This window comes from Vulpes vulpes, chromosome 13 (genome assembly GCF_048418805.1).
Source record: "Vulpes vulpes isolate BD-2025 chromosome 13, VulVul3, whole genome shotgun sequence".
NCBI classification, from domain to species: domain Eukaryota; kingdom Metazoa; phylum Chordata; class Mammalia; order Carnivora; family Canidae; genus Vulpes; species Vulpes vulpes.
The window spans coordinates 3,300,967-3,321,282 of record NC_132792.1 but is presented as its reverse complement, the minus strand read 5'-3'; the positions used below and the strand labels follow the sequence as shown (position 1 = coordinate 3,321,282).

The following is a 20,316-nucleotide window of genomic DNA, read 5'->3' as shown; positions in this document are numbered from 1 at the left end:
GGAAAGCAAGGTAATAAAACAAATGCAGAAAGCGCTCTATTTTTCACCATTAACATCAAAACCCCACGGTGAATGTGGAATCTTTAGAAAACCGTGAATTATGATTGATTTTATACTCCCTTATCGCATGCCAGATCCGGACCGAACGGGAGGTGCCAGGATGAAGTCTGAGGAGGCGTGTGCAAGGCGCCCATCACTCACCAGGACGCTTTGAATGTCAGCGAGCAGTAAAAGCTGGCCTGGGAAGCGCAGAGAGCACCGTCTCTGGGGGGGCGCCTCCCTGCTGGTGCCCGACGGATGGAGAGGGTGGTGCCCAGTGGCAGGAGGGCGCTGAGGCCCACGGCTTCACCGCAGCTCAGGGGGCAGCCAGCGCGACCCATGACTGTGTGTCCCTGCTCACTGCCACTGCTCCCAGGAGAACAGGGATAGGGTCCCCACCGGGGGCTCCCTGCGCCTCAGGGACTTCATCGCCTGGGCCACATCCCTGTTCTCTTCCACTACAGTATGGCCCTCCCTTTCATTTCTATTGGCATTTCTCACAAGTGGTGTAACTTGCCCCCAAAGGGTCCTAGCCACCAGGTGGTGATGCTGGGATCAGAACCCGGTGTCTGACTCGGGGACCGTGCTCCCTCCCTTCATGGTTCTCTTCTCCTGAATCTACGGATCTGGGGAGGGTTGAGGAGGGGCCTTGATTCAGGAGCAAAGGGAGAGTGAACACCTGCACCCGCCAGGCCTGGCCTCCCGACGCACGCTCACTGTGTCCACACTATAGGTACGGGGGACTGAGACGGTCTGGGCCCAAGATCCCCTAGGGAGCGAGGGAGGCGACCGCTTAGCAGCCAGCAGCTCTGAGCAAGTCTCTCTGGATCTGGGAAATGATGGTGACCCTGAGTCGGCCCATCTGGCAGGTGGCTGTGGGGTCCCCAGGGGATCACAGGTGACTGTGCATGTGTGGGAGCGGGAAGCCCGACAAAGCGCGGGGCCCGAGGAAGTGCCACCAGAGCGGAGCCTGAAGCACCAAGGGAGTGAGGGGAGCAAGGAGGAGGAGAGGGCCTCCAGGGAGCAAGACAGCACAGAGTGTGAAGGGGGCCCTGACCCCAGCATTTACAGAGGGGTAGACTGAGGCCCAGAGTTGGGGAGGGAGCTGGCCAATGTCACAGTGGATAGGGAGTCAGACACCAGAACCCAGGTGTGTGGTCTCCTGGAATAGCGTGATTGTTCTGGTCCCGTGCCGAGCCCCTTCCAACCCTGAATGCACGGTCCAGCCACCCCGCGCTTAGTGCGGTGAGCTCCAGCCAAACGCGGGCCTGTCCACACCCGCACACAGCCTGTGTCCCAAACCAGGTGTCTCTGCAGAGCTGAGCCCTGCCGGGAAGGCCCCTTCTCCGCCTCTGCCTGGCCGGCCGCACGCTGTCCATCAGCGGACACCTCGTCTGGGCGCTGCTCCCTGACCCTCACTGCTTCCCTTTCTCATCACGCTGGTTGGTCATCACCGTATCACCCCTGTCTGCCCTCCCACAGATGGAAATTCCTCCAGGGGGGCAAACGGTGGTCATTCTCCTAGCACAGGAGCAAGAGGCCGAGGGAGCCAGTGGAGACGGGAGGACGAAGGACCCCCTGAACATTCCTTCTGATGAGGTGACCATACGAGACCGGTTACCAACCTGAGAACTGCTAACCGATCGCTTCTTCCATCAGAGGAAGCAGCGTGGCTGGGGAAGGGCACGCAGGGGTGGCAGTTACCTGTGGCCCCAGCAGTCCAGGGGTTCCCGGCGGGCCCACTTCACCTTTCTTCCCCTGCGTACAAAAGAAGAAGCCAAAATTAACAGCAGGCAGGGAGCGCCCGAACCCGTGTAATAACACGTTGGTGGAAATGCCCATCTTCATTTCTCAAGCTCGCTGGTCCACAGGGGGGGCCCCCAGCTGTTGGATCCCCTCCCGAGAAGCAGTATGGGATTGGGGCAGGAGCCTCGGGCTCTGGGGTCAGGGAGGTTCAGCTTTGGCTCCCAGCTCAGTGACCTAAGTGGATTTGGCAACATGTGGCCTAAAGACACTTGAGGCGTGTCTCCTTGTCCTGCCGTCCGCCACTCAGTTCCTTTCCCCGAAAGCAACTAATCCTACCAGATGTTGGCTTGTCTGTCTTTCCAGAGGTGTGTTACGTGTAGGCCAGCATCACACACACACACACACACACGTTCCCTCCGTCCCCCCTTTCGTTTTCTCTCCAAACTGTAGCACATCGTTCAGTCTGCTGGCCGCTTGTTTGCACGGAACAGCTGACTCGGGTGCGTCCCGCAGGAGCAGGTGGACAGGCGGCCTGTTCTCGCCACTACAGTGTTGACCCTAAGGGTAAAGCAGGCTGCACAGCCGGCGGGTCGTTATGGCCTCTTCAGCTCTGTGGAGCCCTGGGTAGGGGATCTGCGACCCCTCTGTCCCCCACCGCCGAGGAGTGGCCCTGTCCCCAGGGCAGTGGGGCTACGCAGTGCTGCTGAGCGATCCCGCCTCCACGTCCCACGGCTGCCACGAGACAAGGCGCCTCTCCCGTGGACGCGCCTCCAGGAGGCCATAGCAGGGTCTCATTGATGCAGCTTTATTCCAGGCTCAAGAATTTTAGGGCTGCACGGGGGAGAAGGCTGGGTGAGCTGGGAGGGAGTGTTCTCTAAGGAGCTGCAAGGCCTAAAACCTTGAGTCTCACACGTTCAACTCAGCCAGCTGGAGGATCAAGGCTCCGCCGTGGCCTCTGCCCCAAGGGCTCACAGGCTCATGGGGAGGCAGACCTGCACCCCTGAAATGACAGCGCCCCTGACACGCACGGCATGGAAGGGCGCACACACGGCCCTGGAACTCTTAGGTCTACTACAAGGTCTTGGGAGGACTTCCCGGAGGAGGTGCTGAACTAGCACTTGAAGAAGGAAGAAGTGCGTCCCCAGTGGGGCATGCATTCACTCGGGGGGCAGGGCAGGGGAGTGGGAGCTGGGGCAGTGGGAGCAGGGCCTTGGCAGAGGATCTATGTGATCGCGATGCAGGGCTACAGGGCTGGGCCGTGGCAAACGAGGTCAGCTGGGGGCCAGGAAGGGTGTTGTCGGTGCCCTGGGCCACAGGGAGCCACCCACATGGCCAAAGATGTCGAGTTACCCTACAGCACGGTCGGTGTGTGCTGGTCCTGGAGGCAGCAGGAAGGACGGAGTGAGAGGCCAATCAAACCCGTTCCCAGAGCTACCCATGCCCAGTCACCTCCTGCCCCTGCACCACCCACCACCCTCCCTCACCACCGCCCCCGACGCTTCCCACCCGCCCCCCCAAAGCAGCCAGAATCACTTTCTTAAAACAGAAATCAGGTCCCGTCTCCTCTGCCCAAATCACCGCACTAGTTCTCAACACGGAGCCCCATGTAACAGCCTCCCCTTCTTTCCACAACTGCATTCTGCTCCCTGCCCAGCTTGTTTCCTCATCCTCTTCCCCTCACTCCAGCCACGCTGCTGTCCCTCCTCCAGGATGAACACGCCAAATGCACTCCCACCTTGAGGACTTTCATGCTCGGTACATGCTCCCCAGGCACCCGCACGGTCTCTGCTCAAAGGCCCTGCATCCCTGTGTCGTCTCTGACCAGCCCAACTCTGACCTGCTCTCCTGCCGCCACCTGCAGCCCCCGCCCTGCTGTCCTTCCCTTTGCTGGCATCACTACCAGGTACACCGTTGATGTACGGGCATAGTTGGTCATCGCCTGCCTGCCAGTACTGGCTGCAAGCCTTCTGGAAACAGGGCCTGGTTCTGTTTTTGTTCAATGCTCTACCTTTGGGCCCAGGACAGAGCCCATCACATGGTGGCAACCCAATGAATGTCTGGGGGCTGGATAAATTGCTGCTCCATGACCGATGCGGTCTTGAAGCAGGAGGATGGCAGGAGAAGTGGCCATGCGGGGTGGGGAAAGGCTGCGCGAGGACCGGGAGGCACATCCTGGCACCTGTGGACTTGCAGAGAGAACAATTCGGAACCCCGGATCAGCAGGCACCCGGGCCACGGAGCACATCAGCCTGGAGGTGCAGTGAAGCCTAGGTCAGAAGGCGCTTCTTGACACCCGTCAGGTGGAATTCCAAATGTGGTCCCAGACACCCTCAGAAATGAGCCAGGCCTGGAGGCATTTGTCTCTGCCTCCATCCGATCCTGCTCTGATGAATGCAAACATCGGGGAGCGGATCACAAGAGACCTAAGAGTTGCCAGCTCCCCTTCCTCAGGGAATGGAAGCCAGACATCTTCAATTTTGTATCTAGACAGGCACCCCCTCCATCTGCTGCCAGGTCATTCCACTGAGAGTCACGACTTATTTACAAGATGAATAAACCATTTTCCCTCAAGGTCAGTGGAATGGCCTGGTGAGTAGTCATCAGAATTCAGAACCCAGGCCAGCAAAGTGACTCTGTTTAGAGGAAGAAACAGAAATGGATCATTTACTGGTTGGTGGGAAAGGGTCAGAGGCAAGCAGGAGGGATGCATATGTCACGTCTGGGTTGTGGTTGAGCAGAATTACTGACTGGGGCCTGGTTTCATTGGGGTGAGTGCCAGTGTCCCTCCTCGGATGACCCACCACCTTTAGAGGCGGCACAAGGTCTCAGCGGCTCCCCGTTTCCCTCAAGTTTGGGCACCTTGTGTAAGGACATTGCTAACGTTCAGGGGGATGAGCCCCTGGGATGGTGAAGAAATCTGCCAAAGGAGTTGCTCTTAGGTCAGTCAGGGAAGTAAGAAGATGTGATCTGGAAAAGGAGAATTATGGGGCAGATAGGAAGGGTCCAGTGGGGAAGACAGAAACATAAGCAAGTGCACCTAGAGAAGCAAACATCCCAGCTTTAGGGAAAAAAACTAGAAGGTGGCAAAAGGTCAGAGGAAAAAACAGAAATTTGTGATTGTAGCTGTGATCAGAAGGTGGCATAATCTTTCATGGGTCACCCATGAAAGGGCATCACCCACGGAAACATTAGTGTAACGTCTCTGGCCAGCCCCAGCACCCATGTTCATACCTTCTCCACCCACAGCATCTGGAGCTGCCCTCAGTGCACTTCAAAGTCTTCCTTCCTTCCTTCCTTCCTTCCTTCCTTCCTTCCTTCCTTCCTTCCTCCCTCCCTCCCTCCCTCCCTTCCATCTGTCCTGCCTGCAACCACATGAGCCAACCTTGCTCACATAGCCAGTCTCTTCCCTCCAGACTTTTCTGAGCCAACCTGTGTCTTCCACAAATTTCATTACTTGTCTCTCTATATACCCTATGCTGGGAGGCGATTTTCCTAAAGGGAGAAAGTTCTGTCCGAGGTACTTCTCTAAAATGGTCAGCGGTTCCTCCTTACCTAAAAGCTGTGACATTTGAGCTGTTTCATTTGGAAATCAATGGCCCCTTGACTCTAACATGTCTTTTGATCTAGTGTCCAGCATCCACACTTCCCTCCCTAAGTGACAGCTCAAGCCAGCTGCTTAGCTTGACCCCAAACAACCCCCTCAGGACTCCTGGCCTCGGAGACTCTGCTCACACTGCCACCTCTGTCTGTAACACCCACACTCCATCTCAACTTGTCAAAATCCTACCCCCGGCCAGTGCCACCTCTTCCACGAAGCCCTAGGAATACTGAGAAATGTGACAAAAACTCATTGAATATAGAGAGTCCCCGGTGCCGCTCAAGAGCTGATGAGTTGAAATTGCCAGGGATGGGGCACAAAGCTCTAAGTAAGTAGTTCTGAGGACTTGGCCACTCACCACAAGCAAAGGATCTCTCCATGCTCCTTCTTGACCCCCTTCCTCTACAATATTGAAAGAAAATGAGTTCAGAAACTAACGTGGGTGGGGAGGGCAAGCCACTTAACTTGCTGAGTCTCAGTTTCCTCATGCAGAAAATCATAATTATTGTAATTATTTGAAAAGATAGCAGTGGAAGAAATAATTCAATGTTTGAGGAAGTGCTTTATAAGGAATAATAAAGCATCATGCAAACATGACAGATCGCCGCAGGAACGGGGAGGAATAAGATGGTGGCTATGATGAAGAAGAAATAACAGGTAATAACAGGATTCTAGCTCCTCTGAGTCCCTGAAGTGGGTAAGAGACCGTGTGTCCAACAGACCCGGTTTTAAACCTGCTACCTCCCAGAAGTACCATAGAAATTAAATGAGATAATGTCCACAAAGTGCTTCACATTGGATCTAATATTAGGAAATGTACAGCAGCGGTGGTGGTGCTGGTGGCAGTGACAGTGACGGTTATGGTGGTGATGGCGGTGATGGTGGTGGAGACAACAGTGGTGGTGGTGGCGGTTGAGGTGGTGAAGATGCTGGTGGTGGCGATGGTGATGATCATGGTGAAGGCAGTAATGGTGGTGGTAGTGGTGGTAGTAACAGTGGTGATGGTGGTGGTAATGATGCTGGAGGTGGCGATGATGCTGGCGGTAGTGGTGATGATAGCAGTGATGGTTCTGGTGGTGGTGGTCATGGTGTTGCTGATGGTGGAGATCATGGTGGTTATGGTGGTGGTGGTAGTGATGGCGGTGATGGTGGTGGTGATGGCGGGGATGATGGTGATGATTATGGTGATGGTGGTGGTGATGATCGTAATAGTGGTGGTGGTATTGGTGGTGGCAGTGATGGTGGTGGTGATGATAATGATGAAGGCAATGACAGTGGTGATGGTGGTGATGATGGTGGTGGTGGTGGTAATAGTGATGGGGGTGATGGTTAAGGTGATAATAGTGGTGGTGGTGATTGTGATGGGCAGGGGTGAAGCTGGGAGCTCCAGCAGCAGTGGATGTAGCAGCAGCAGCTGCTACATAACCTCTGCATTCTGGACCTATAATCAGCTGTGGGGATTTGGGAAGTGCTGGCCAGAGCAAATTTTGCAGCAATAAAGAACTGTTTTACTAACAATAAGCCTATGTCTTGTCATTTTTCTTTTCCTCTCTTTTAAATTGCTACCCAACACAATATCTGGGTAAATGTTTGTAATCCATCATGAGGGCAGATTTTTTGAGCCATTCTGGATGCCAGGATGCTGAGCGGGACTGATATTTCCAAGGCTGCCTATCTGCCCATGGAGAGGAGGAAGCCCATAAATCCAGAAGAGCAGCGAGTCCTTCCCAGCCAGGACGAGTCAGCACAGCCGCGTGCGGGCCCGTTAGCAGCGGAAAGCATCGCTAGTGCGAGTGATTCTAATATGTGCCGTATGGTCTCTTGCTCAGTTCCTGTTCTCCATGCCTCCAAATGTCAAAGATGATTATTTTCTACTGGTTAGAGCTGAAACCAGGTGCTCAGGGAAAACCTAGGGTGTCCTGACATAAACCCTGGCCCCGTGCCACGAAATGAATCAAACAGTGGCCTGTGATCCAAACGATGCTGTTACCATCTGGTAGAGTAGGGAAAAGCAAGGGGGGAAAAGGCTTTAAAAATTGAAAAGTAAAACAAATTTGACCCAGGTTGCCGCTGACTAAAAGATCACCCACGTTCCTCTCCCTCGAATTACGAGAAACAGGAGCCGACACATCTGATCGCTTTCAGCCATTAGGGAGACCCTCAGCCCCAAAGGCAGTGGCCAGAGATTAGAGCAGTGCACAACAATGCATCCTCCTGAGCAGGAACTGGTAGGCAACAAGGTGCCCACCCCCAAGGACCGCTAAGGTCCGGATGAGAATTGAGCCACTCTTTGTTTATACTCCGTGTGACACAGAGCACTTGGATTTACCGCCGTAAGTCTTGGTCTCCTCATTTGCAGAATGGGAGTAAACCTGCCCTATCCCACGGGATCCTCGCAAGAATTAGTGAGAGACAGGAGTGCAAACAGTTACCCAAGCACCTGCTGCGGATCAGCCCATCATGCAACCAGGGCTGTTTCCTTGCTACCTTGTATTCGTTCTGCACCTGTTACGGACTCTGTCTTAAAAATATGTTCTGAAAGCAACAGACTCAATCAGGCACAACAGGAGACATGTGGAGATGGCCCCCTTGGGCATCCCATTTGGTAGGGCGCTTCTTTGGTTCTCGCCCATTGAAGGGAGACCCTAGAGGCTGTTGCTACCGTGATCAAAGGAACCAAAGGGATCGTCACCGGCTTGTGAAAGAGGCAGCGACGAAGCCCAGAGTGACCTTGAACAAGTCATCATCTGATCACCCTGGACATGACATTTCTCACCGTCCATCTCAGGGATCCCTCCCGTCACGATGATTTTATAATCTAGACGTTCCAAATTCTGCATTAAATGCAAACGCCTGATGACATAGAAGAAATCTCCACTTGGTTTTGTCCAGAAAAGAGGAAAGAAAGCACGTAGGGTATTTCGGGTGGGACCCAGCAGCGCAGCACACAGTAACAGGGCAGCAAAAGTAAAGGTACAGACAGGACCGATTTCTTAAAACAGAGCACGCCCTGTGGAAGGTCCGGAGCCGGGTGACCCAATGCCCGACTCCGGGTCCCGGCCCATACACATGCGTGTGTATCTTATACGCTGGGATGTGTTGTTCACGTACTTTCTACGTGTGTATTGAGATATATACATTTTATAAGTGGGAGGCACTCTTCTAAGATGCTACAAACACCCAGATAAAGAGCGTTCTCACAGGCATACATTCTAGTGAAAACAAAAACAAACACATGCCCAAATAAGAAAAATACAGTTTGCTGCAAAAACTAAAACAGGATGGTGTGAACGCAGCAAGATGATGTCTACTCTGGGGTGAATGATTAGGGCATGGAAGATTTTATTATTATTATTTTTTAAATCAACCCTGTGGATGCTTTTTTGAGTGTCCAAGTGCTTCAGTGGCCTTGAGCCAGGCTGGTTCTACTTCCAGAACATTCTGGGTTCAGGTGCAACTGCAGCACTGGCTGCTTCAGCTACGTAGCCCTGCTCCCCATCAACCTTTCCCTGATGCCTGGCTCAGACAAGCAGGAGGGAAGCAGAACCTCAGAAAGAGAAACAGGGTATAGCACCTCCCCGCCACCCCACCCCTATCTAAGGCAGGAGGCCCGGCCTGGGGAGGACCTAACACCCCACGCTGGGGTGCCTTGTGTGCCACAGCTCTGCAGGGTGGCATCTGGGGGTGGGGGTGCCCGGCTCCTCATCCTCCCATTTCACTATGTCATTGTGGAAAAATACCAGCTTTGTCCAAAATTAATGTGTTTACCTTGCTGGGGATTACACTGTCTGCCTGTTGCTAATCTCAAAAATAAAAGGCCGGATCGCTTTCCGCAGCCTGTCTATTAACCTCAGCGTCTCAGTCCCTGGGTCCCGAGGCTTGTCGTGGTCTTGTCTCTTCCCTCTTCCAGCCTGAGTGTGTGCCCCAACACCAGGGAGTGAGGTTTCGGTTGAGGTTGATGAGGAGGAAATGACAGGTCACCGTGAGGGAGGGAGAGGGAGCTAATTTTCTGAGTAAGTCATTCTGTCTCGGCTTCTTCTGACTCAGCCAGAGACGGACTGAGCAGGAAGCTGCTGCCGAACCCGCAGCAACATCAGGATTTGCCTCTACCCACAGGTGCAGCCATCGAGCTAGCGCTACCCACCGGATGCAACTCAGCCCAAGCCAGAAGCTCGCGGAGGGCCACCACAGGGCCACGGGTCCATCATGAGAGGGAGGAGGAGGAGGGAGGAGCCCTCCTCTGTGCTCCTGGAGCACTCGCCGTGAATATACCGCCCTCCCTGTGGCCCTCGGCTGGGTCTCCTGTGTGGGACCCCGCGTGTCCCCGCCGCCTGGCACCCCATGGGGCCGGGATGGGTGCCCCGGCAGCCCCTGTCCCTGGTCTGGGCCGCCACCCTGCCTTCTGCTCTCCATTGCCATCTCCCAAGTGGCCTTCCTCCCCTGCAGTCCATTGTCAACACAGAGAGGCCAGACGGATGCATTCATGCAAGCTGGTCACTCCGCTTCCCCGTACCCCAAATCCTGCAGCGGGCAAACTGCAGCCGGAAACACGGGCGACGACGGTCAGGGGAATTCCAAGCACAAAATGCATACGTAGTGACACTTTTCCATCAGCCTGGGTGGGTTTCCTTTCTTTTATGTTTCCTTATCTTCGAGAGGGAATGATGTAATGAGCTTTGGGGTCACTTCGAACGAGCCCGCGGGGTGGTCGGGGCTGACAGAAATTAAGCAAGTTGGCCAATGACGAGGTGCGTGTTGAGATGCGCGTGGAGCATATTGCTATTCTTTCTACTTGTGTATCCTTTTTTTCCATACTAACAGTCTTGAAAACATATTCAGTAGCCCCATGTTTTCCTCCCAGTAAAAGCCCAAATCCTCACAAGGGCCGCCCAAGCGATGTGACCATGTGATGCGGCGCGCGGTTCCTCTGACTGACCGCCTCCCGCCGGCCCCGGGCTGCCTCCGGCGCAAGTCTCTGCTCACACACCTGCCTGTGTGGCCACGGCCTCGGGGCCTCAGCTGCCTCCTCCACCTGCCGTGCACCCCCTGGGCTACCGGCCTGGCCAGCGCCCCATGTCGGTCCTCCTGCGAGCCCGCCCACACTGCCCTTGGCCACCGGCCCTCCCTGCATCATGTAAGCGCCAAGGTGATGCTTCTCCTCCCTGGAGAGGAGGTAAACACCAGTGGGCAGGGATCTCCGGCCTCCTCACTGAAGGATCCCACTGCCTACAGCACCACCCAGCACCCAGCACCCGGCACCCAGCACCTGGCACCCAGGAGATGCTGTGGAAACACCTGCTGGATGGATGAACCTGTGGAGAGAAGGAGAGGGTGGGAGGGAGGGGGTGAGGATGGGAGGGGTGCTGGCGGAAGGAAAAGGAGAGAGATGGGTGCAGGATCCCCAGGAGGATGATGCTGGCCGAGCCTGAAGGAGAGAAGCCCTGAGCTGGAGAACAGCGAGCGCAGATAAAAGCTGAGGGCAGGAGCAAGTCCTGAGGCAGGGCGTCCTCTCCGGGGGGTGCTTCCCGAGTCTGCATCACCCTCTCCTGTGCTGTGGGAGCATCAGTTCCTGCTGAAATGCTCAGGCTCTCGCAAGGCCCGCTCAGACACCCCCTTCCCTGTCCGCCCGGATCCCTCCCCGCTGAACACCGCAGGGTCCCCACAAGGCATCTGGGTTATCTGTCCACATGTCTCTAGTCCCTCAGGCTGTCGGCTCCTGGTGGTTGAGACAGTAATCTCTTCAGAGATTCCCAAGGCATTTAACTGAGGGCTCCTGCCTCCCAAGAGCATGACGTGAGCTTTGCAGACACACGGGAGACCAGACGATGCCAGGCTTTGGAGAGACACAGTTGTGGGTGTGCCTCCCTGCGAGGCGGCCGGTGGCGCTGTTCTATCAGAGGTCGCCCTTCCTCTGTGCCAAGGGGGACGACAAACACCGTCCTAGGGATGCTGAGGTCTGGCATGTGGAGCTCAGCACCTCAGTGCATACCACTCCCCTCCACCCTGGCTCCTTTCCTGGGTCTCCAGGTTTTATTCCTCAAAGCTCCATTCTGGGTGCATGCACCCAACTCTTAGGGCCCTAAGGTTGGAACGGGCTAAGAACCCCACCACATGGGCAGCTGGTATTCCACTGAGAGGTAAGAGGTGTTTCTGGGGGTGACAACAGCTATCCTGGGGGCCGCATGAACCCTCCCTGGGGTGCCAGGAAGTCACAGCCAAGGAAGCGTGGGCCTCGACCAGCAAGCTCCAAGTGAGAGGTGTCCTCTCCCCCTTTTCATAAGAGTCAATCCGAAAGAAATATAGTTAAAAAAAATAAAAAACCCTTTGCATCATCTTTGTCATCTTCGCATCAAGAGTTCCACTCAGCATCTAATTCTACGTTAGGAAAAGTAATGTTTGCAGCGGCTCAGCCCAAGATGAATTAAGGTTCACTCAAACGTCAGTTACATAATGTACAAAGATTGCTGTTTTGTCTTAAAAGACTGTGTGTGAGCATGTCGGGGAAGTGGGAGTCATGCCAGTTGCCACGTCTCGCTGCCCACCAGGGGCGCAGCCCCAACCTGAGCATGTTTTCTCCCCCAAACCAGGCCCGCGGGGATGCCTTCTTGTTGTAACAGAAGTAAACATGCCCTTCTCTGAGCATGTTCAACTGCTCAGAAGTCAGGCCAAGCTTCAAACCCAGGTTTATCCTGCCACAAAGTCCAGGCTCCCTGCATTATACAGATGAGAAGGCAACCTGGCTTTGGCCGGGAAACTGAGGCCAGGGCTGGTGATGCTCAACGGGACGTGGCATGTCCACGTTCTTCTCCTGGGTAAGTGGCTTCCCACCCTCCCACCTAACCTGTGTGCCCCCCCACCCACGACACCTTCCCACAGGTCAGCTAACTTTCCACATAAGTTCCTCTTAGAATCTTTAGGGTTTAAGACAGTTACAAAGTGCAGAAGTGCTTGGAAACCAAAGAAAGAAGTTCATCGGGGCATCAGGCAGGTTGGAGTCTGTAGAGTCATAAGGGCAGGTCACCCAGTTTCAGAATTGAGGCTATAAAGTATGATGAGAGGGTGGGTCCAGCCTGCTTGCACAGAGGAAGCCACAACGCAGCTGTAACGCTGTCCACCTCGCTGAGCTCAAGAAGCACCAGGATGGAGGGGCCACAGGGGGGCCTGGACAGCCGCTGCCAGATGCAAGGCCCCCGTTCCCGCTCATCCATCAGGGGCCACCCGGCCTCTGTCCGAACACCCCCAGGAGCAGTGAACGCACCATGTCCAGGGGCTGCCCACCCCATCTTTGGCGGTGCTGTCCCCTCGGACAGTCTCTATGTGAACCAGTCAGAGATGCTACAGGCTGGAGGTCAGCAAACACTGACTTGAGACCCTACTCTGTGCCTGGCACCCTGCTAGGACCTGGGGACATGGAGTCGGGGGTCAGCCTCAGTCATCCTGGGGACTCCGAAGAGGGCCCCTAACCCAGGTGAACTTCTCCCTCCGCCCCCGTCTTAAACCACAGAACACCGTGTCAGGAGCTGTGCTTAATAAAACCCATAAGGTATGTATAATCTGCATAAAAAAGACAGGTGCTTCATTAAATTAAATTAGATTAAGTTAAATTACATGGATTACCATGAGATATTACGATATTCAATCATGATACGGATGTTTAAAGTAGCTAATAGCCTATCGGCAGCTCTCTATCCTTTCCCTCGCCCCGAGTTTTAATTCTTTCTTGGGGATTTAGCTCAAATATTACCTCTTTGCAGAAGTCCCTGCTGCCCTGCAGTCCAGATCAGTTGCCCCTTCTCTGTTTGTTTGTTTTTTTCCCCTCAGTACTGGGCTTCCTTCTGCTGGGGCTCTGATGACACAGGGCTGTGAGGTTCCACATACATGACTCCCGACAGCCGACAGCCTCATCTCCATGTCCCCAGGACTCATCTCCAGGATGAACTTGGAATGGACCCCCCACCATGTCTGATGAACTAAATCTAACCCTCAGATATGCTTCCAATATTCCCGTAAAGCTCATGAAGCTGGCACCATGACCTCTGAGCCGCTGAAATGGGGGCCCCAGGGCGGGTGAGCTGGGGACAGGAAGGGAAAGACTTGTCACTCACCCGGAGACCTTGCAAACCAGGGGGTCCATCCTTGCCTTCAGGACCCATCAGGCCCTTTAGGAGCAGCAGAAAGGAAAAAAAAAAAAGAAACAATGGTCAACACAGAATTTAACACCACGCGTTGTACTTTGCCTTCTCATGCTCGTTGGATTGGAAAATCCCATCTTGTTTCAATGGGGAGACAGGGAGGTTAGGAGGGAAAAAAGTTCTGTCCCTGCAAATCTGTAATACCTTAAAACATGTGCACCTATCTGGCCTGATTAAGCATGTTTAGCAACCGAGAGGTAGGCGACATCATTCACATTTTGAAGATGTACACAGTAGGGGTCAATGCCTTGCATTTGTGCTTCGAGTAAAGCATACACAAAAGAAGCATCTGGAACCCAGTGTCTTTAGCTATGGGCCTAGTGCCATTCCCCTGTATGTTGCTGGCTCAGCAAGAACTAGCTTGGGTTCTATGACTCGGTCAACAGTGATATACAAAACAGGACCGTCTGGACAAATAAATTGAATCGTCTAGGAAAGATCAGTTTCATTTTTTAAAGGATTTTATTTATTTATTCATGAGAGACACGCAGAGAGAGGCAGAGACACGGGCAGAGGGAGAAGCAGGCTCCCTGTGGGGAGCCAGACGTGGGACTTGATCCCGGAACTCCGGGATCACACCTTGAGCCCTCAGCTCAACCGCTGAGCCACCCAAGCATCCCAAAAGATCAGTTTCAATGGAGCAAGGAACACTGGTGCGTGAAGGGGTCCGACTGACCCGATCCTTCAAATCCTACCCCCCCAAGGCCTCCCCACATATCTGCTGCATGGCCTCAGCCAAGTCACGTGGCATCCGTGAACCTCAGTTGGCTCATCTCTGAGGTGAGGGTGATACATATACCTACCAAGTGGCTTTGGGGACCACATGAGGAACGATACAAAAGCCCCGATGGAGCACCCACCCAGACCTCCTGACTGCACCCTGATTGAGCCCCATGTGACGGCTGCTCAAGGGAGTGGGCAAATGAGACCCTCAGCTCTGTGCTGCGATCATCAACTTCCCCCTCCACAATCCCATTTCTTCAATGAATATTATCATACAAAGGGCTCTTATGGCTGACTTTTGCATGACTCTTAAGGAACTGGACTGGATTTCCATCCAAATTCTTTTCTCTTAATAACGCCGTGGAAACAAACATGTAGATGGAAAGCCTGCAGGAACTACAGGCCTACATCTCCCTTCCTCGCAAGGATCATCCTACTGAGCTCAGGGCACACAGTGAGGGAAGACCCTGTGAGTGAGTGACATTTCCTGGAGCATCAACAAACACCTCACACTTGATCTGAGCGTGCAGCTCGCCCTTCGTTATTACGCTCGACCAGACATTGATAAAATGGCCAGAGCCTGTCTCATCTCCAGCGGATGGGAGGTGGGGTGGGGGAGGATGAAAGCCGCCTGCCTCCTGGACCGCTCCGGCATTTGGATGCAGACTGCTGCACGTTGTTTTCCATTTAGAGAAGGGGATACATTTTCCTCTCTCTGGGACTGCTGAACACAAATTCCAAAATTTTCCATTCTCTACAGAAGTCACCGAAGCCAGCTTCTCGGTTTGATTCAATCCAATGAATATTTAGGGAGTAACTGCTCTGCAGAACGCCCCGGGCCAGGTGCCGCTGGGGATTCAAAGCAGACAGACATGGCAACGATGCGGGTCCTGGGCTTAACAAGCCGCCCAGAGCACCGCTTCGCACGTTAGCTCATGTGGCCCGCACGGCACCGTGGTGCGCGTGATGCTGCTGACGACGGCGATGACAATTTCCAGATAGGAATAAAGCACAAGAAGATGGGAGAGGATGAGTAACGTCAGCAAAGACACAAAGCTACTGGGTGGAAGAGCTGGGATGTGAGACCGGATGTTGCGGCTCCATCCCAAGCACCGTCCTTCTGTGCCGGTGGTGCTCCCCGTGAGCTCACCCTGCGGTCAGCCCCCCTTCCCTGCCCGTCCTGATTAGCTGTCATGGGGCCACCGCTATACAAGCATGTACTAGCAAGTCCCCACCGTGAGATAAACTGCATTCAGAGAGGGAGGGGCCTTTGGAATCTTCCAGTCCTGGTCCCTCCTCACTGGTCTCCCGCCTCCCGCTCCCCAGGTTCTGGGGCAGGCTGTTGTGTTTCTGAGCTCTCTGCAAGGGAATTCCATCACCCACAGTGGGTCTCACTCTGGGCCCCATCCTAGGGAGAGCACCTAGCATGGAGGGTAGCCTCAGAGCATCGAACGGCCCCAATCCTGGGCCGCAGGGCTGCGGCACTCTGGGTGTGTGACCATGCCGAGGGTTTGGACCTGTCCCTGTCCCGAACCATGACCACAGGAAGGACACACGCAGGAAATCACATTAATCATCTAGGACCACAAGTGCTTACTCACGGTTCCTCCTTTCCTATCTCCATCCGACCAGGAGATCAGCCCATGTGTTCTCCTCCCTCCACCTCCGGCATTATTTGGCCACAAGTGTTTAAGGTTTCTTCCTTCTGGGCCCTGCCCTCCTCATCCATCATAAGAAAATCCGCATAAAGGGGAGGAGGCTCCAGAGTGAGCCATCAAGAAGCCTGCCTCAGGGTCAAGCAGGGCTAGGCACCGTTAGCTTCTTATCCTTAGCGGGGGCCATGAAGGAAGTAACTCTCCTTTGCACATTTTGGGGGAAATATCGCTGCATTGTGCACTCATGGGCTTGACAGACACGTGTGGATTCCGAGGTCAATTTTGCTTCTTAATAGCTGTGTGACTTTGTACAATCCACTCCGTAGCTCTGCACCGAGGTCCTCATTGGCAAAACAAAAATAATGCCTTCACCCTTGCAGACGTGTCATGCATATGTTTGCACGTAAGAATACACTATAGTGTAGGGGGCGCCTGGGTGGCTCAGTCGGTTGAGTGTCGGACTCAGGTAGTGATCTCAGGGTTGTGAGGTCGAGCCTCATGTCAGGCTCTGCGCTTGGTGGAGAGTCTGCATGAGATTCTCTCCCTCTCCCTCTGCCCCTCTCCCCCAAAGTAAATAAATAGATCTTAGATAGATAGATCGATAGATCAATTGATCGATTGATAGATAGACACAGTATAGTATAGACTTTCAGCACTTGCCCATTACAGAGCTGAAATACATATGCACGCATGCCCAGAGACCCAAACATGAGAGCACACCACACTGCCTGCCTCTTCTACTGTAAATCTGCCAACGGTTATCATAATGGTGGGGAGCTCCGGAAAACCAAGCCTTAGGAGATTAAGTAAGACATCCAAGGTTACAGAGACAGAAGGTAGCTCTTCTGACCTGAACTTTCTTGGTGTGAAATTGCTCTAATCACACTAGAATCAAGCATCTGCTAGGTTTCTTCTAGCTTTATCCCAACGAAGCCATACAGACTTATCCCAATGAGGAATGGGGCCCTGATGGCCTCATATAAATTTGATTTATGGACATTTCAAAATAAGAGTTGTCTTATTTCCTTCGATAAAACACGTTAATTTGAAAGGAGCCATGGCATGTTGCCAGGAGGAGCATGGTACAATCATTGACCTGTGGAATTGACTGTATGCTCCTTAATTATCCTTAGTATCTGAACTCACAACACTGAATGATCAGAGTCCCTCTTGCAGGGCCTCCTCCCAAATGGTTATTTACATATGGGCTGAACTTGTTACAGTGGAGAACCCAAAGGCTGAAGCCTTCCCGGCCACTGCAAAGTCAGTTTGAATCAGAAACACAGGAGGAGCAAATATGCCCTGGAAAAGATTCGCCTGGCACCTCAATGTCAATGCTCTTACCCCAGTTTATCTAAGAGGAAACCAAGGAGCGCCAGGCTGGCTCAGTCGGTAGAGCATGTGACTCTTGACCTCAGGGTTGTGTGTTCAAGCTCCACTAGACTGGAGTCTACTTTAAAAAAAAAAAAAAAAAGGAACCTAAAAAACCAGACTGTGTACCAGAAACCCCACTCACAGCCTTTTTAGGACCTGGGGGCTGGGGAGGTGGGCTGTCTGGGTTTCAATTTCAGCTCTGCACTTGCTAACTGTCTGATCTGTGGCCGTTAATGGGAAGTTCACTAACCAGGGCTCAGCTTGCTCCCTCGCACGCTGGTGACACCACCACCTATTACCTGGAGGGGGGCGGGGATGGAACCAGCTTCTGCAATGCCACAGAGCTCAGTAGGGGAAAACCACTGGTTTCCAGACCTAGAGGTGTTCAGAGCGGACCCCGGGCTGGGAGGGTGACTTACCGGAGCTCCTGGTGGCCCAGGTGGGCCCTGGTGACCCCGTGGTCCTGGAGCTCCCTGGTAATAGAAGCCAAATATGCATTAGTCACGGCTCCCTCTTCCCCGTGACTCATGACCCTTTGCTGACTCAGAGTCTACATCCAGGGTTCCCAAAAGGGACCCAGAGATACAGAATGGGGATCTGCATTCCTGGTGCAAAATCAACTTGACCCATCTCTGGAAGGCTCCAACTGAGTCCACAAGCAGCTTCAACCCCATGGCTGTGGCCTTTCTACCTCTGCCCCCACCTAGAGCCCCACAGGGGGAGGACCCACGTTCCCCTTACCTGCTCGCCCTTCAGACCCTCTCTCTGCACCTGTATGACAAACCACACGTCAGCAAAGGTGGTGACGTTTTCCCAACAGCCACTCCCCACAGCTTCATGGGGGGTATTCACACAGCCTGCCGTAATGCAGGAACTTCTCAGATCTTACCCCAGTTTTAGTGTTGAAAGCCCCGTATCTGGCTCGAGTGGTCAGATGAGCTCCTCCTCATTTCTAGAGGCAAGGACTCTCCCAAACACCCAATTCCATCAGCGTCAGTCTGTGATTCCAGCCCCCCCTGGGGTGCCTGCACACTTACCACAGAGCCTGGGACACCAGGAGGACCCGCAGGCCCCACGTCACCCTGCACAGAAATGACAGACATTTCAATGGCATAATTTCTGCCACCTTCCTCTGCCGGTCCCCACCCCTCTGGGGCCCTTGCTTATCCACCCAAGGTCCACGGGACCACTTCCTCCTCCGTGCTCCACCTCATGCTGCCACCATGCTGGGTCTTTCTCCCTCCTCTCGGATTTTCTGGGTCTAATTCTTATCTCTGTATCAAGACCAAAGGGGCCTCATTGCCCCTCTTGGGCACATCCTGCCCAGGGCCTACATATGGTTGCTGCTCTCACAGCCGTTTCCTGCTCGAGAGCACCTCTTGTTCCACTAGCACATGCTCGTACCAGGCACCAGACTGGACACAGCCAGTGTGGCGACTACACCTTACAGGGCGCATCCTTTGTGCCAAGTCCCTGGTTCAGCACGTGGTCAGCATTCGATGTCTATCACACATGTAACCCATGCTGTGATCACTCCCATCTGTTTTCACCAAGTCATGATGTACCAAAGACTTGCTTTGTGTCCCCTTCCCCATGACCTCCGGATCACCTGGCCTACGATGGCTGTGGGTGCATCACATTTCCAGGGTGTGAGCTATGTCTTGGTTCTGCGTGGGGCATATTTGTTGACTGTGGCCACAGAAAAATCTTCACTGCTACAACCCTCATGCCCCATGGCTAAACAAGAGCACGATTTGCCGCCAATGTCCTTACACGTGACTTGGGGACCAAGCCCCAGAGAGCATGGGGAAGCACGAAGAAACTAATGCTGAATAAGCTGGCACAGAATGACTGATTTGCTGGATAAGCACAAAAAGCATCTCGTAAGTCCCAATGCTGAGGAGTCAGAAGGAGGGACTCAGGCACACGTGTCATCCTGTGCTCCATTCGAGGTCTTGTCACATGGACAGGGCAGGTAATCTCTGACCCTAAACAACCCCGCTGTCCCCACTGGCTGCCCAAGACTTGGAAAACATCTCTGTTTACACAGCATCAGGCATTTTTCTAGGATCCCAACTACATGTTCTTTTAATCAACTTTATCATAGAGTGGTTTTGGCTGCACAGCAAAATGGAGAGGAAGGTACATCATTAATGGGTGTCAGCCTCCCTTGCTCTACCTTCCTCTGTCTCCCACAATAATAGCTCCTATCTCAGCAACATCTTTCTGTTCTAGTTTTTTCTCTCCACGGCACCACCATCCACATAGACATAGACACACACACACACACACACACACACACGGCATTCTTTTTACCATTGTGTATTGTCTCTAGAAGCTTCCGTGACATATACACGTGATGATCTCCAGGCCCTCAGAATCTGGCTGGCACATCTCTCCATTTCCCCCATGAGCATCTTTCAACCTCCATGAGCAGGATTATGTTTTCCCCATGCTCCCATAAACCTTATTAATACTTTGGTAATGAGGCACCTGGGTAGCTCAGTGGCTGAGCATCTGCCGTCGGCTCAGGGCATGACCCCCGGGTCCTGGAATCGAGCCCCACATCAGGCTTCCCGTGGGGAGCCTGCTTCTCCCTCTGCCTATGTCTGCCTCTCTCTCTGTGTCTCTCATGAATAAATAAATAAAATCTTAAAAAATATATTTTAGCAATATGACTCTCAGAAGCTGTTCTCAGCTCTACTGTAATGTTTGTGTGTCTACCTTATTTTCTATTCTATAGACAGATATAAAGGAGAGGTAACTGGGTAGTCATATATGGGAGCATCCTGAATATTTTGGGTTTGGAGATGATGGCATCTCCTTTCTTCCATTTACGCTATGCCTCACTACCATGTTTACTTTTGTTGTGTTTATTGTTATACCCATCATCATCACCATCATCCTCACACCACAAAAGTGAATTTTTTTTTAAATTTTATTTATTTATGATAGTCACAGAGAGAGAGAGAGAGAGAGGGAGAGGCAG

The 20,316-nt window shown here is 53.3% G+C and overlaps 1 protein-coding gene across 4 annotated transcripts in view; it reads right to left on the bottom strand.

Moving 5' to 3' along the window:
• The window catches only part of COL22A1 (collagen type XXII alpha 1 chain), a 263,464-nt gene that overhangs the window by 122,840 nt on the left and 120,308 nt on the right, over nt 1-20,316 (bottom strand). For all 4 annotated transcript variants that reach the window (XR_003234234.2, XR_003234233.2, XM_025993486.2 and 1 more), the window contains 5 exons: nt 18,365-18,409; nt 18,069-18,098; nt 17,747-17,800; nt 13,489-13,542; nt 1,744-1,797 (listed from right to left, as the gene is read on the bottom strand). Coding sequence is in view for 2 of the 4 variants with exons in the window: in XM_025993486.2 (XP_025849271.2) it covers nt 1,744-1,797; nt 13,489-13,542; nt 17,747-17,800; nt 18,069-18,098; nt 18,365-18,409 (237 nt within the window). In the remaining 2 variants the exon portion in view is untranslated. The remainder of the gene's footprint in view (nt 1-1,743; nt 1,798-13,488; nt 13,543-17,746; nt 17,801-18,068; nt 18,099-18,364; nt 18,410-20,316) is intronic.